Source organism: Microcaecilia unicolor, chromosome 3, assembly GCF_901765095.1.
Source record: "Microcaecilia unicolor chromosome 3, aMicUni1.1, whole genome shotgun sequence".
NCBI classification, from domain to species: domain Eukaryota; kingdom Metazoa; phylum Chordata; class Amphibia; order Gymnophiona; family Siphonopidae; genus Microcaecilia; species Microcaecilia unicolor.
In genome coordinates, this window is record NC_044033.1 from 401,551,305 (window position 1) to 401,564,717 (window position 13,413).

The 13,413-nt window shown below is 41.0% G+C and overlaps 1 protein-coding gene across 2 annotated transcripts in view; it reads left to right on the forward strand.

The window, feature by feature from the left end:
• Positions 1-9,535, forward strand: part of LOC115467070 (cytochrome P450 2K1-like) — a 154,413-nt gene extending 144,878 nt beyond the window's left edge. The window contains exon 8 of one of the 2 annotated variants that reach the window (XM_030198749.1): positions 8,872-9,535. In XM_030198749.1, coding sequence (XP_030054609.1) covers positions 8,872-8,973 — 102 coding nt within the window. In that variant the 3' untranslated portion in view covers positions 8,974-9,535. The remainder of the gene's footprint in view (positions 1-8,871) is intronic. The other variant, XM_030198748.1, reaches the window with a different exon arrangement.
• Positions 9,536-13,413: the final 3,878 nt, after the last annotated feature.

Here is a 13,413-nt window from a genome sequence, read left to right on the forward strand (position 1 = left end):
ACTTAACACACACAGTGGAGGGAGGGAGGGAGAGAAACATATTGGTATGGGGGAGGAAGACAGGGGAGAAGCTGGACACAGGCAGCTATATAGAAACTGAGGAGATATGATGGGCATGGAGGGGAGCATAGGGACAGGAGCACAAAGGCGAGATGCTGCATACGGATGGTATATGGACACAGAGGGGTAATGTCAGACATGGGAGGGAGTATATGGACACAGGGAAGATGCTAAACATGGGGAAGAATAGGAACACAGAAGGGAGATGCTGGACTTTGGGGGCATAGGGACACAGAGGAATGATGCTGAACACAGGGGGAGAGTATAGGAAAATAGAATGGTGATGATAAAAGCAAGGAAGTGGATACAGGGGAGATGATAGGCAGGGAAGTATAGAGGACACAGAGAAGGTAGATGCTAAACATGGGAAAAGATAGGGACACAGAGAAGGAAGATGGATGGTGAGAATGGAGAAAGAAGAAATGTCAAATGGGCAGTAGACCCTGGCGAGTGAGTTATAGTATGTATATTAAATCACTTCTTTCACACAATGGATGATATGTGGATTTGCCAAGCCGTCGACCTTTGCAGACTCTTAGAGGCTGGGATAATTTAACTACTGTCCTCCTTGGTACTTCTCAGGATGGTTTATCTTCCTCTTAGTTGAAGATGGGTTTGGTAAATGCATGATCTGTGTGAAATAAGGCAATGTTTATTCATGATCTATTGACTCAAAATGTGCTTCTTGTGCTTGCTGTGACAGAGTTTTGGCTTGAAACATCTGATATTGCTTTGGTGAAATCATGTTATTGTGCAGGTTATATATGGGCTTGGGCATATTGAGATGTTAGGGAAGGTGGAGGGGAATTGTTAATTTATTGTGAATGTTTACATTTGGAGACTATCGGGCTCATTTTTGAAAGAGGACGTTCATCTTTCGACATAAATCGGAAGATGGACGTCCTTCTCCCAGAGACGTCCAAATCGGTATAATCAAAACCTGATTTTGTACATCTCCAACTGCAGTCCGTTGCAAGGATGTCCAAATTTCAAGGGGGCATGTCAGAGACGTAGTGAAGGCGGGAATTTGGTGTGCATAACACTTGGACGTCTTTGACCCATAATCGAAAAAAGCAAGGACATGCCTGATGAACACTTGGACATTTTCACCAGGACGTGTATTTTTTACGAATAAGGCACAAAAAGGTGCCCAAAATGACCAGATGACCACCGGAGAGAATTGGGGATGACCTCTTGTTACTCCCCCAGTGGTCACTAACCCCCTCCACCCTCAAAAAACATCTTTAACAATATTTTGTGCCAGCCTCTATGCCAGCCTCAGATGTCATACTTAGGTCCATGACAGCGTATGAAGGTCCCAGGAGCAATTTTAATGGGTACTGCAGTGCACTTCAGACAGGCGGACCCAGGCCCATACTCACCCTACCTGTTACATTTGTTGAGGAAACAGCGAGCTCTCCAAAACACACCACAAACCCACTATACCCATATATAGGTGCCCCCCTTCATCCGTAAGGGCTATGGTAGTGGTGTACAGTTGTGGGTAGTGGGTTTGGGGGGGTTGGGGGGCTCAGCACACAAGGTAAGGGAGCTACGTTCCTGGAAACATTTTATGAAGTCCACTACAGTGCCCCCTAGGGTGCTCGGTTGGTGTCCTGGCATGTCAGGAGGACCAGTGCACTACAAATGCTGACTCCTCTCACATCCAAATGGCTTGCATTTGGACATTTTTAACATGGACGTCTTTAGTTTTGAAAATCCCGAAAGTCAGAAATGTCCAAATCCAAGGACATCCAAATTTAAGGATTTGGAAGTCTCTGATGGTATTTTCGAAACGAAAGATGGACATCCATCTTTTTTTGAAAATACGGTTTTCCCCGCCCCCGGATTTGGACATTTTGCAAAGACGTCCAAATTGCAACTTTGATGTTTCTTTCGAAAATTCCCCTCCAAATGTGTTGAGAGTCCTGGAGTGATTAATTTATTGGTTATGAAGAGTAAAATATTGACAGTTTGTGTGATATATTGCCCCCTCCCCCTTGTGTTGCAACAAGATTGTTCTTTGTTGTGGAATGTTTTGGTGGCATTGCCAGTGCATTTCTCTAGATTAGTTATTTTGTGGATTTCAATTTGCCTTTGGTTCCTGGAATTGTTTCATCACGTGTTGTTTGATGTTTTATCTGTTCTTGGGCTTAAGCAAATTGTGATGGCTGTGACACATGTACCCGGGCATATGTTGGATCTTGTATTTGTTCCCCAGGTTTGTTGTTTAGTGACTGATGTGAGTGTGGTACCATTACCATTAACCAACCATTGCTTAATACAGTTTTCATTACCATTGTTTAGTAATGTAAAGCAGATGAAATTGGTGATTGTGAAGAAAGTAAGAGAGATGATTGATATACAAGCATTGAGAGAACATGGTTGCCTGATTTGCATAATGTGTCTGAATTAGATCCATCTGAATTGGTTGATCACTGGAATGTCACATTAAATGCAGCTTTGGATCAAGTGGCACCTGAGCAAATAGTGAAGTTAAAAACTGTGGGTAATTCCATGCCTTGGTTCTTCTCTGACTTGCAGCAGCTATGGCATTCGTTGCGTCAGACTCAGTGGGAGTGGTGGAGAAACAGGGATGTGGATAATACAAATAGTTATATGCTAAAGTTACAGGATTATTGAGTGATGGTGGCTAAAGATAAGAGTGCATACTATCAGAAGCAGATTAGTGAATAATTAAATCATCCTAAAGAGCTGTTTTCTGTTGTTTGTTCACTAGCTGAAGATATAGAACCATCTCCAAGTGACTCTAGGATGTCCTCAGATGAATTTTCAGATTAGTTTGAGTTAAATGTGTTAAATATGGTAAAGGCTTTTTCACCTGACATGTCGGTATGTGACACTGTGATGGAGAGAATGTGAATTGTTAGGGTACATTTGCTCCAGTGACAGATAGAGAGGTGTCAACATATTTGAAGACCTGTCATCCAACAGGGTTAGCAATGAATTTATTTAGTCCTTATGTTTTGAGGAGTATGTCCACAGCAGTTACACCAGTGTTGTTAATAATGATTAAGAAATCATTGGATAGTGGGCATGTGCCAGATGTTTTCAAAATCTCCACGATTACACCTAAAGTTAAGAATCCTGCATTAGGTGTCAGCATACTCAGCAATTTTCACCTTGTTGTTTCATTTCCTATGTTGGCCAAAATTGCTGAGCGGGTGGTCTACCAGCAATTGGAGGAACATCTATTGAAGGAACAATGTCTAGATCCATTTCAATATGGATTCCACAGTGCAAACAGTACTGAGAAGTTGATAGCAACCACACTGGATGAGCTTCATCAAGGACTGGATAAACATGTTAGTTATCTTATGGGTTTTTGGGATGTGTCGGCTGCATTTGACACCCTTGATCAGCAAATATTATTGCAGAGATTGGCAGCCTGTGGCATTGCGGGATCTGTGTTGACTTGGTTCGTCATATCTTACAGTCAGGAGAATGCAGGTTTGGGTGTATGGTGATTTATCTACATTGAGTACAGTGATTTCTGGAGTACCCTAGGGTTCAGCTCTGTCTGGGATGTTGTTTAATGTATATTTGGCCCCTGTTTGTAGGTTGTTAAAGGCCTATGGGTTGGCATACCGCATTTATGCGCATGACATTCAAATGTTTTTCCCTGTTTACAGATCTGGCACCTGTTATGGTTACTCAGTTGCAAACAATTTGGGAGAGGTTAAATAGTTGTCTGTCTCTTAATGTATATAAAGCAGAAATTTTGTTGGTGAAAACTGACTCTGGTGCTCTTTCTCCATCTGTGGTTGTAATATCTGATATTGCAATTCCAGTGTCTTCTGTGGTGGAAAATCTGAGTGTATTGTTTGAGGCTACACTGTCCTTCTCATCTCAGAAGTTTCTATTATATTTGATACCATCTGTTTGTATTGTTTTTATTGATATGTGAGTTTAATTTGTACACTGCTCTGGATAAGGGTGGTATACAAATGGTAATAAATGAAATGAAATGAGAAGACAGAGGGAAACAGAAATCAGAGCCTGGTACCAACATGATTTGAAAAATAAAGTAAACAGACAACGAAAGGTAGAAAAAAATTGTATTTTCTATTTTGTGATTAGAATACGTCAGATTTGAAATGTGTATCCTACCAGAACTGATGTTAGACGTGGCTGGGGCCCAGGGCAGAAATGTGGGAGGGGACCCTAAAGCCCACTACCAGGCTATGCCTTCTTCAGCTTCCAGTAGGCTTAGGGCTCTCTCTGGCCAGGGGGCAAGTATCCTAGTTGCATTCTCCTAAAACCATCCCTAGCATGTGTGATCTTTATCTTTTGCATGACATAGGAAATGCATCTCTTTCTATTTCTTTGGTGGGACTTCTTGGGGTTTTGGTTTAATATATATTTATCATTTTTGGCATTTGTGTCCTGTGTGTGCGTGTGCGTGTGTGTGTGTGTGTGTGTGTGTGAGACTAGGTATTCTGTTAGCATGAATTTTCTATGTAGCATTCTGTACTAATTTGGCTTCTTCAGTTTGGTGAGGGGGGAGGGGAGACGAGGGTTTTGTTGATTCTGTTCTGTATTGTTTGTGATTTATAAAACACTAATTGTACAGAATATTGTTTATTTTTATACTTTAATAAAATGATTTAAATATAAAATCATAACTGTTTGAGGCTTGTGCAGATGGGATCAGAAAGAGTTGGCGGGAATGGAGACAGTGCTCACACGAATGGGGCGGGACAGGAATAAACTTTGTCCCCATGTCATTCTCTAGTTACTACCCAGGAAAATGATCTAGGTCTAATCACGGACAACATGTTGAAATCTTCTGTTCAATGTGTGATGACAGCCAGAAAAGCAAACAATGTAGGAATTATTATTAGAGAATAAAACAGACTATCATACTGCCTCCATATCACTCCACGGTGAGATTGTACCTATTCTCCCAAATTCTATAAAAGTCCCCAAAAATTCTGTTTGCAAATTTGGGTATACGCCCAATTTGTGTGCACAATTTCATTGAAAAATAAGCCAGTTAGTGCCAATATTTGGCTTTTTAATAAGCAATTATTGACACTAATTAGATTAAATTGGCATATACGCACAATCTGAAGAAGGGAGCATGGACATGGGCGTGGCATGGGCATAACAGGGTTGTTCCTAAAATTAACATGTATTTTAATAGAATAATGGGAACAATGTAGGCATGTACATTTGCACCACGTTTCAGTTGATGACTTCTAGGCATAAGCGCTATTCTATAAATCATGTCTAACTTTAAGTGCAGCTTATAGAATAGTACTTTTTCAGTGCTGATTTTTTTAGGCACCATATATAGAATCTGGCCCGTTATGTGCAATTATCATTGCTACGTCTACAAAAAACAAACCTGAATTTGAAAAGAGAAAGAGAGGCAACCAAAATTATAAAAAGGATGGAACTCATTTTATGTGAGGAAGGTTATAGAGATTCGAACTCCTCAGCTTGGAGAAGAGATATGATAGATGTCTATAAAACCTTGAATGAAATGGAAAGGGTAAAATCAAATTGATTGTTACTCTTTAAAAAATAAAAATAAAAAGGCTAGGGGAGATGCTATGAAATTACATAGTAGTGCATTTAAAACAAATACAAAAATATATTTTTTCATTCAACACATGGTTAAGCTCTGGAACTCATTACAAGAAGGTGTGGTAAAAGCAGTTAATGCATCCATGTTTAAAAAAAAATATGGACAAATTTCAGAATTGACGAAGTCTATAGAGGCTCCCCAGCCAGTCAGGTTTTCTGAATATCTACAATGAATATGCCTGAGAGAGATTTGCTTGCAGTGGAAGCAGAGCTTGCAAACCTCTATCAGGAATATTCATTGTGGACAGCCTGAAAACCTGACTGGCTGGATCCCCAGGACAGGTTCAGGAATCACTGCCATAGACCATTATTAAGGTAGGCCTGGGGGTGGGAAGTGTGGAATCTTGTTGCTTTCTGGGATTCTGCTGGGCTCTTGAGACCTGGGTTGGGCATTGTTTGAGACAGGATAATGGACTGGATGGACTGCTGGTCTGATCCGGTATATTCTTATGTTGCTTTCCATATTTTAGATAAGGACTTTTGAAAACTCCCTCATATGCACCATTGTGGTATTAAAAAACGCTATTCTGTGGAACTGTGGACAACTACGCCGATTTTGTTTGTAGATCAGTTTTCAGGCAGTTTGGTCAGACTTTTTCTTAGTCTTTAGGATTATGCCTTGACTTTAACAGACCAGTCTAACTTCAATTTCTTAACAGTGTTCTTACTGTTGAGATTTATTTTATAGCTTTCCCTGCTTTCTAAAAGTGTTTTGCCTTCATTTTCAAAAATGTTCAGCCAACTGCTGAGATGAACTCTGTGTTATTGAAAGGAGAATGAACAACAATCACAGGCTGAGAAGTTAGAAGGGCCATAGTATTTGATTCACTGTGAAATGGTCTTTAGTTGAATAATGAAAGACTAGTGAGTCATAAATGTCTGGACCTTATTAGCAACTTTAACAAAACAAATAGTAATGATTCAAATGAAACAGTATCCAAAAATTTGCACATGTCATATTCACGGTTTTATTATTTTTAATATGTTAAAATCAGCAAACAAATTGTAAATATGCATTAAAAATAAAATGTACAGAAAAATGTCATGTTTGACTTTTTACCAGGTAGAGATTATGCCAACTTATGTTCACTTATAAATTCACTGAAATATATGATTTGACCAGAAATATTTCCCAATTCTCGTTGTACCAAATAATTTTTCTGAGACCTTACTATATCCACATTGCAGGATATCTGGGAAGATTAATCTAGCAGGCAGTATGACTGGAATCATTTTGGGTATTTTCACAAAATCAAGTATTGATTTTTAAACCATGCCCTTATTTGACAATTACATTTGGAGAATGCAAGTACATAATTTATCAGAATAATTAATTAGCAAATATTGATGTATATAATATTTTTTAAATCATTTATTTATAATTTTTTCATTTTACAAGGGTCACTTGCAAAACAGTAAAACAGAGATGATTGTACATTAAAACAATATTAGAAGAAAACAATCTCAACAAGATAAATGGATTTTATACAATCTTTCTCTTTTTTAGACCACAGAATAAATAGGGAGAGTGAAACAAGACAAGGAGATCAATTTAAACAACAGCAAACAAAGAAAACTTGGTATTAACCCGATTATCCCCAGTTATTATTTATCTAAATCATTATTCCACATTGATCATCTGTTTGGTTTCTTTAAGACCATAACAGTGGATGTATATAATAATTTAATAAAATTCATAAATGTTTGCTGCTGGGAATTCCACAGTAAATAAATAGTACTGGATCAGAAATCCTCATGAACATATAAAGAGAATTCACACACTTATAGTATGCAATTAAACAATGTTTTTTTTATCCCATAGACAGAGAGAAAAATCTTAGAGACTCTTTTGCTAAGCTGTGTTAAGAAATAGGCATAGCCCTTCCCATGCACTGAGCCCATTTCTACCATGACCAAAAAAAAGGGCTTTTTTTTCTATTTCCTGAATGTTTATTTATTTGGATTTTTGCTCACACCTTTTTCAGTAGCAGCTCAAGGTGAGTTATATTCAGGTACACTGGATATTTCTCTGTCCCAGGAGAGCTCATAATCTAAGTTTGTACCCGAGGCAATGGAGAGTTAAGTGACTTGCCCAAGATCAGAAGAAGCAGCAGTGGGATTTGAAACGGCCACCTCTGGATTTCAAAACCAGTGCTCTAACCCCTAGGCCACTCCTCCATATGATAGTATGCTAATGTTAGCATTAATGAATGGCCAAACAAAAATAAAAATTACTGCTGGCGCGCTTACCGCCACCTATTCATGAGGAGCTAAGGGCTCCCACTTTACAGATGTGCTAACCAGTTACCATGCCAGTGACATCAGCATGCTATTAGGTTAGCCATCCACACCCATCCCTTCCCCTGACATGCCCCCCCCCCAAAAAAAAAAATAAATACCCATGCTTAGCACATGCAGATGGCAAAAATAATGTGGAACACTTTAGTGTGTCCATTGTTAGGTTATTTTTGCTGTGATAAGCATGCGTAAGTGCCTAACTACCACTACTACTACTACCACTATTTGACATTTCTAAAGCGCTACTAGGGTTACGCAGCGCTGTACAATATAACATAGAAGGACAGTCCCTGCTCGAAGAGCTTACAATCTAATGGACAAATGTACAGACAATCAAGTAGTGGCAGTCAAATTGGGGCAGTCTAAGGTTAGGTGCCGAAGGCAACATTGAAGAGGTGGGCTTTGAGCAAGGATTTGAAGATGGGTAGGGAGGGGGCTTGGCGTAGGGCCACAGGAAGTTGATTCCACGCATAGGGTGAGGCGAGGCAGAATGGGCAGAGCCTGGAGTTGGCGGTGGTGGAGAAGGGTGCTGAGAGGAGGGATTTGTCCTGTGAGCGGAGGTTTCGGGTGGGAAAGTAAGGGGAGATGAGGGTGGAGAGGTAATGAGGGGCTGCAGACTAAAAGACCCCTTACTGAATTCAGTCCAAAATGAAAAAAAGAAAAAGCTCTTTAGTGCATTATGATTTACCCCTCTGTATTCTAAGCCGCGCTAGTGCTGACACAGCCCATTCACTTTGAATGGGCTCTGTCGGCGTAGCCGTGTGGCAGCCACTAGCACAGTTTAATAAACAGGAAGGATTAGATTTTGCTCGTGTATTTTATTTTTCTCTGCAATGCACATCATAAAAGCACAGTTGTTGTTTTTTTAACATCTGAAATCAGTTTTGCCTTTTGTTCCAGGTCGGAGAATCTGTGTGGGTGAGACTCTTGCCAAAATGGAGCTTTTCATTTTCTTTACCAGTCTTCTGCAGAAGTTCACCATCCGCCTTCCTCGTGGTGTAACCCAAGTGGATCTTACACCTCAAATTCGAGTAACAACCTCTCCGATGCCTCACCTGATCTGTGCTTTGCAACGTTCTTGAACAAATATAGAAACCAATTTACTAAATTTTTTCACAGAAGGGAGCTCACTTGCAATAAAACTATGTTTGCCATTGCTTTGGGTTATGTTTATTTTTTGCACACAGTGCCTGTTTGTAGAAAATTCACAAGATGGTCCTCTTGTAAACAGTAAATAATTCACAGATTTACTAAATGTATGAAAGTTCACATTTTTGGATTTGAAGTATAGTGTGCCACCAAAAATGAAAATTCAAGAATGTATTGTCCTTTCAGTTTAGAAGAACCATTTCCTATACTACAAATCCATAAATGTGAACATTCATTAGCAGATAAATTAAGCAATATTATTTCTGTTTCTAAAACATGGTTGAGTTTAGACAAATGTTATGTAACAACTCATAATTGGTAGCAAATTCATTTGTATAATCTTTTGACATATGACTTTATGCTTGTATAATAATGATACTTTACAGATTTTATATTGTTATCATAGACTTTTAATGTTCATTAAATTTCTAAATAAAATATCTTCATTAAAAAAAAAACTACATTTATAAGTTAATGAACTGATCTGATGTAAAAACTTTTGTCTATTTCATATTTATTTCAGTTTTACATTCTCACTAATCAGCCCAGGAGTTCAAATTTATATTAAAAAAAATAATCCATACAAATACAATTTTATACACAGTATCCAGAGAACACAATGTAATACAGAAATAGAATATATAATAACTCTATTGTCCCATTTAATTTAATTTCACTTTTCTATTCCACTTTATCTCAAAATAATTCACAGTGGATTACAAAGCCTAGGAGACATCAATTTAACACATTAATGGCACTTATTTTAGAAGCAGGGGCGTAGCCACGGGTGGGCCTGGGCCCACCCACTTTGGGCTCAGGCCCACCCAGCAACGGTGCACGCTGCAGGCCTTCTTTCCCTTGGGCCCTCCCTCCCCTTCAGGCAGCGCCGCAGTCTACAACAAAGCTGCACCGGTTGTCATCATCTTCTGGCAGAGTTGTTAGTTCTGCTGCTTATCTGCAGCGGATCCGTGCGCTGCTAGGGCTGTCTGCTGCTGTGACTGCTTCCTCTGCACTGGCCATGCCTCTTCGGGCCAGCGCAGAGGAAGCAGTCGCAGCAGCAGACAGCCCTGGCAGTGCGCGGATCCACTGAGATAAGCAGCAGAAGAACTAACAACTCTGCCATGCAGTGGAGCGGAGTGGAGGAAGGAAGAATAGCTGCCACATGGCTGCGCAGTGCCGTGGCGCACAGCCTCCCGTTGATCTCGCTGCTCCCGCCGCTCCACACCTCGCGCCTCACACCTTGCACTGCCCACCTCTTGCCTCTCCGTTGCCCATGCCAGCGGCGTGAAAAAGGAAGCAAGCACAGGAGTCAGATACTGCAGGCCCCGCAGCCACGCGATGCCCAGGTCAGCCCCAGTCGAGACCGATGAGACCGAAGGAGGAGTCAAGGTCCAACACCGATCCGATGCCCAGACCCTCCCAGACCTCCGGGATGGAGAAAGCCGACAGCAAGACCAAGGGAAAGAAAGGCTGCAGTCAGCGTGTCAGCGGGTGGTTGGTTGGTTGGTGTGTGTGTGTGTGTGTGTGTGTGTGATGGGGGGGTCGTTGGGGAGAGACAGGACTACTGTTGGGATGAGGGAGTGAAACAGGGTAGAGCTAGGTGGGGGAGGGATGGAGAGATGCTGCAAGGGGAAAGAGGGAGAATTGTTGGATATGGGTGGGATGGGGAGAGGGAGGGAAAGGGCATGAGAGAAAAAAACGTGTTGGACATGGAAGTGTAAGGGAGGGAAAATGTTGAACATGGCATTGAGGTGAGGGAAAGGAAGGATGGAGAGATGGTGGTTGGTGGGGGGGGGGGGGGGGTAGAGAGAGATGTCAAACCAGGGGCTCAAGGCAGGGAGAGGGAGAAAAATTGGACATGAAGGTGGAGACGAGGAGAGGAAAGGAGAGATGCACAAGCGGGGGAGGGGAGAAAGAGGGAAGATAGATCCAGGGAGAGAAGATAGACATGGGTGGTAGGGAAGAGAAAGGGGGAAAATGCTGGAAAATGGGGGAGGGGAGAGAGATGGGACAGGAAGATGCTGGTGTTGGGAGGTAAAAGGGATAGGCAAATATCAGGCTACGAGGGTGAGGAGGGTAGAAAGAGGGAACAGATGCTGGGCTGGAAGGGTGGAGGGAGGGAGGGAGACACTGGGAATGGTGGAAAGCATGGGGAGAGGCCCAGGGAGTGGAGATGGCAAGGAAAAAATGAGAGAATAGTGATCACAGGGGGTAGAAATATGATAATAGCGTGTAGATTGAAGATGGAAGGGAATGAAAGGCTGAGAAGGAGAGAGATGGGGAATGGGAGAGCTAGTGGGTGAAAGGAGATGGAAATGTGATAGATATCTGAAAAGTAAAAAGAAGGAAAAGATTTAGAAAGAGGATGAAATTTGAGTGTACAGAGGCAGAAAAGAAAGAAAGGAAAGAGCTAAAATGGAAGGATCAATATTTCAGAGGTAGGTGTAGTGAGGAAATGAAACGACAGGAGATAAAAGACAAATGGACAACTGCTTGAAGAATTAGCAGACGACAGACAGGAAAGCAAGAAAGAGAAATTGGAACCAACATGATGGAAAAATAAAATGTCCAGACAATAAAGGTAGGAAAATCATTTTACTTTGAATGTTTTAAATGGAATATGTTAACTTTGGGAAATGTGCATAGCGGATTTCTTTTTATTGTTTTAAGTAGAAAAGGAAATGCGCTTTTGTTTTGTTTTGGGGTTTTTTTCTCCAGTGTTGCAGTACATGCTGAGGTTCCCAGTTCAATTTTGTCTATATATCTTTATTTCTAATTTGTGATCCTTGTTCTGTAATTGGTGAGGGTCTGTCAGTGTGACTTTAACGACAGATGAGGAGATTGGCGAGGAGAGGGAATTGGGGGAGAGGCTTTATTTTCTGCCCTGGTCACCAGCATGGCTAACGGCAGCCCTGACCCTTGCTGTAGCTAGTGGGGATTCCCAAGCCCTACTAGCTGGGTTCTCTTCTGAAGCTGGCCAAAGATGCCTTCTTCTACTGAGCTTGGCAGATGGGGGCAGCATCCTGGAGCCACTGACAACTAAGCATGTATGAGGTGCTGGCATCAGTGGCTCGAGGAATTGCTGCTGCCTACTGGGCTTGGTGGAGAGGAATTCTGGCCATCTTTACTGGAGGCCTTCAGATGACAGAGATTGGGGATCCTCATCTGCTAAAGTATTTATATTTTGAATTGGGAAGTGCTGGGGGAGAGGGGGGAAGAATGAAAATTTTGTGCCCACCCACTTTGTGCTCAGGCCCACCCAAAATTAGCTGTCTGGCTATGCCACTGTTTAGAAGCACATTTCATGTTTTGGAAATCCCCAAACTGTCACTCCTACAAGGCCCATTTTTACAAAGCTGGGGTATGGGATTTCAAAACCTAAGTATATCCCAACAACAAAGGGGTGTGGTCTGGGCATGTTTTGGGTGGTACCATGTGCTAAGGAGGTCTTGCAGCACATCTGCCTATTCTTTCCAGAATTTTCTGAAGTGACTCCCAAGTCCACCCTGATCCACTCAGGGCCTCTGCTCCTGCTGTCCGGTGTTCCCACTGGCCACCTACCAGGTACTTTTACTTATTCCACCCAGCATTTTGCCGGCACGCACAACATTCTAACTCTACAGTTTTTCTTTTCTTTTCTCTTATTGCCGGTTGCTTCACTACACTTTATTTTCTTGATACTGACTTTTCTCAATCTTTTTTTTTTATTTATTTATTGAATTTTTTATTACATCAAGCATCATATCTTGAATCCAGAGAAAGATGATTATAGTCAATACATATTACAGGAAAATGAAAAAAAAATGTTATAAAATTAACATGAAAGTAACACTACAAGACTATTTTACTCATCTTTAGTCCACTATATTGGGGGCATACACAATAATTAAGGCAAACAAAATAATTTGAATTAGAACCAAATTTTTAATTCTAAAATAAGGCAGCTAATAGGAGCAAACCGGGTGACTTAATTACGGAGTTGATGTTATTATAGTCCTTGATGTTGGGGGCAGTGAGTCTTTCAGCTTGGCATCTAAAAAATTATTAAGCTGTTTCGCCTCAAAAAATACATATTTAATAGAATTTAGTTGTATTACACACTTGCAGGGGAAGTTTAGCCAATATAGTGCACCGAACTGGAGTGCCTTCGGCCTCAGTTTCAGAAATTCTTGTCTTTTCCTTTATGTAGCTCTTGAGACATCAGGATACATCCTAATTTTACAACTCAGGAAATCTTGTCCTTTATGTAGGAAAAATTGCTTAAGTATCCAATCTCTGTCTGGCTGCAATATA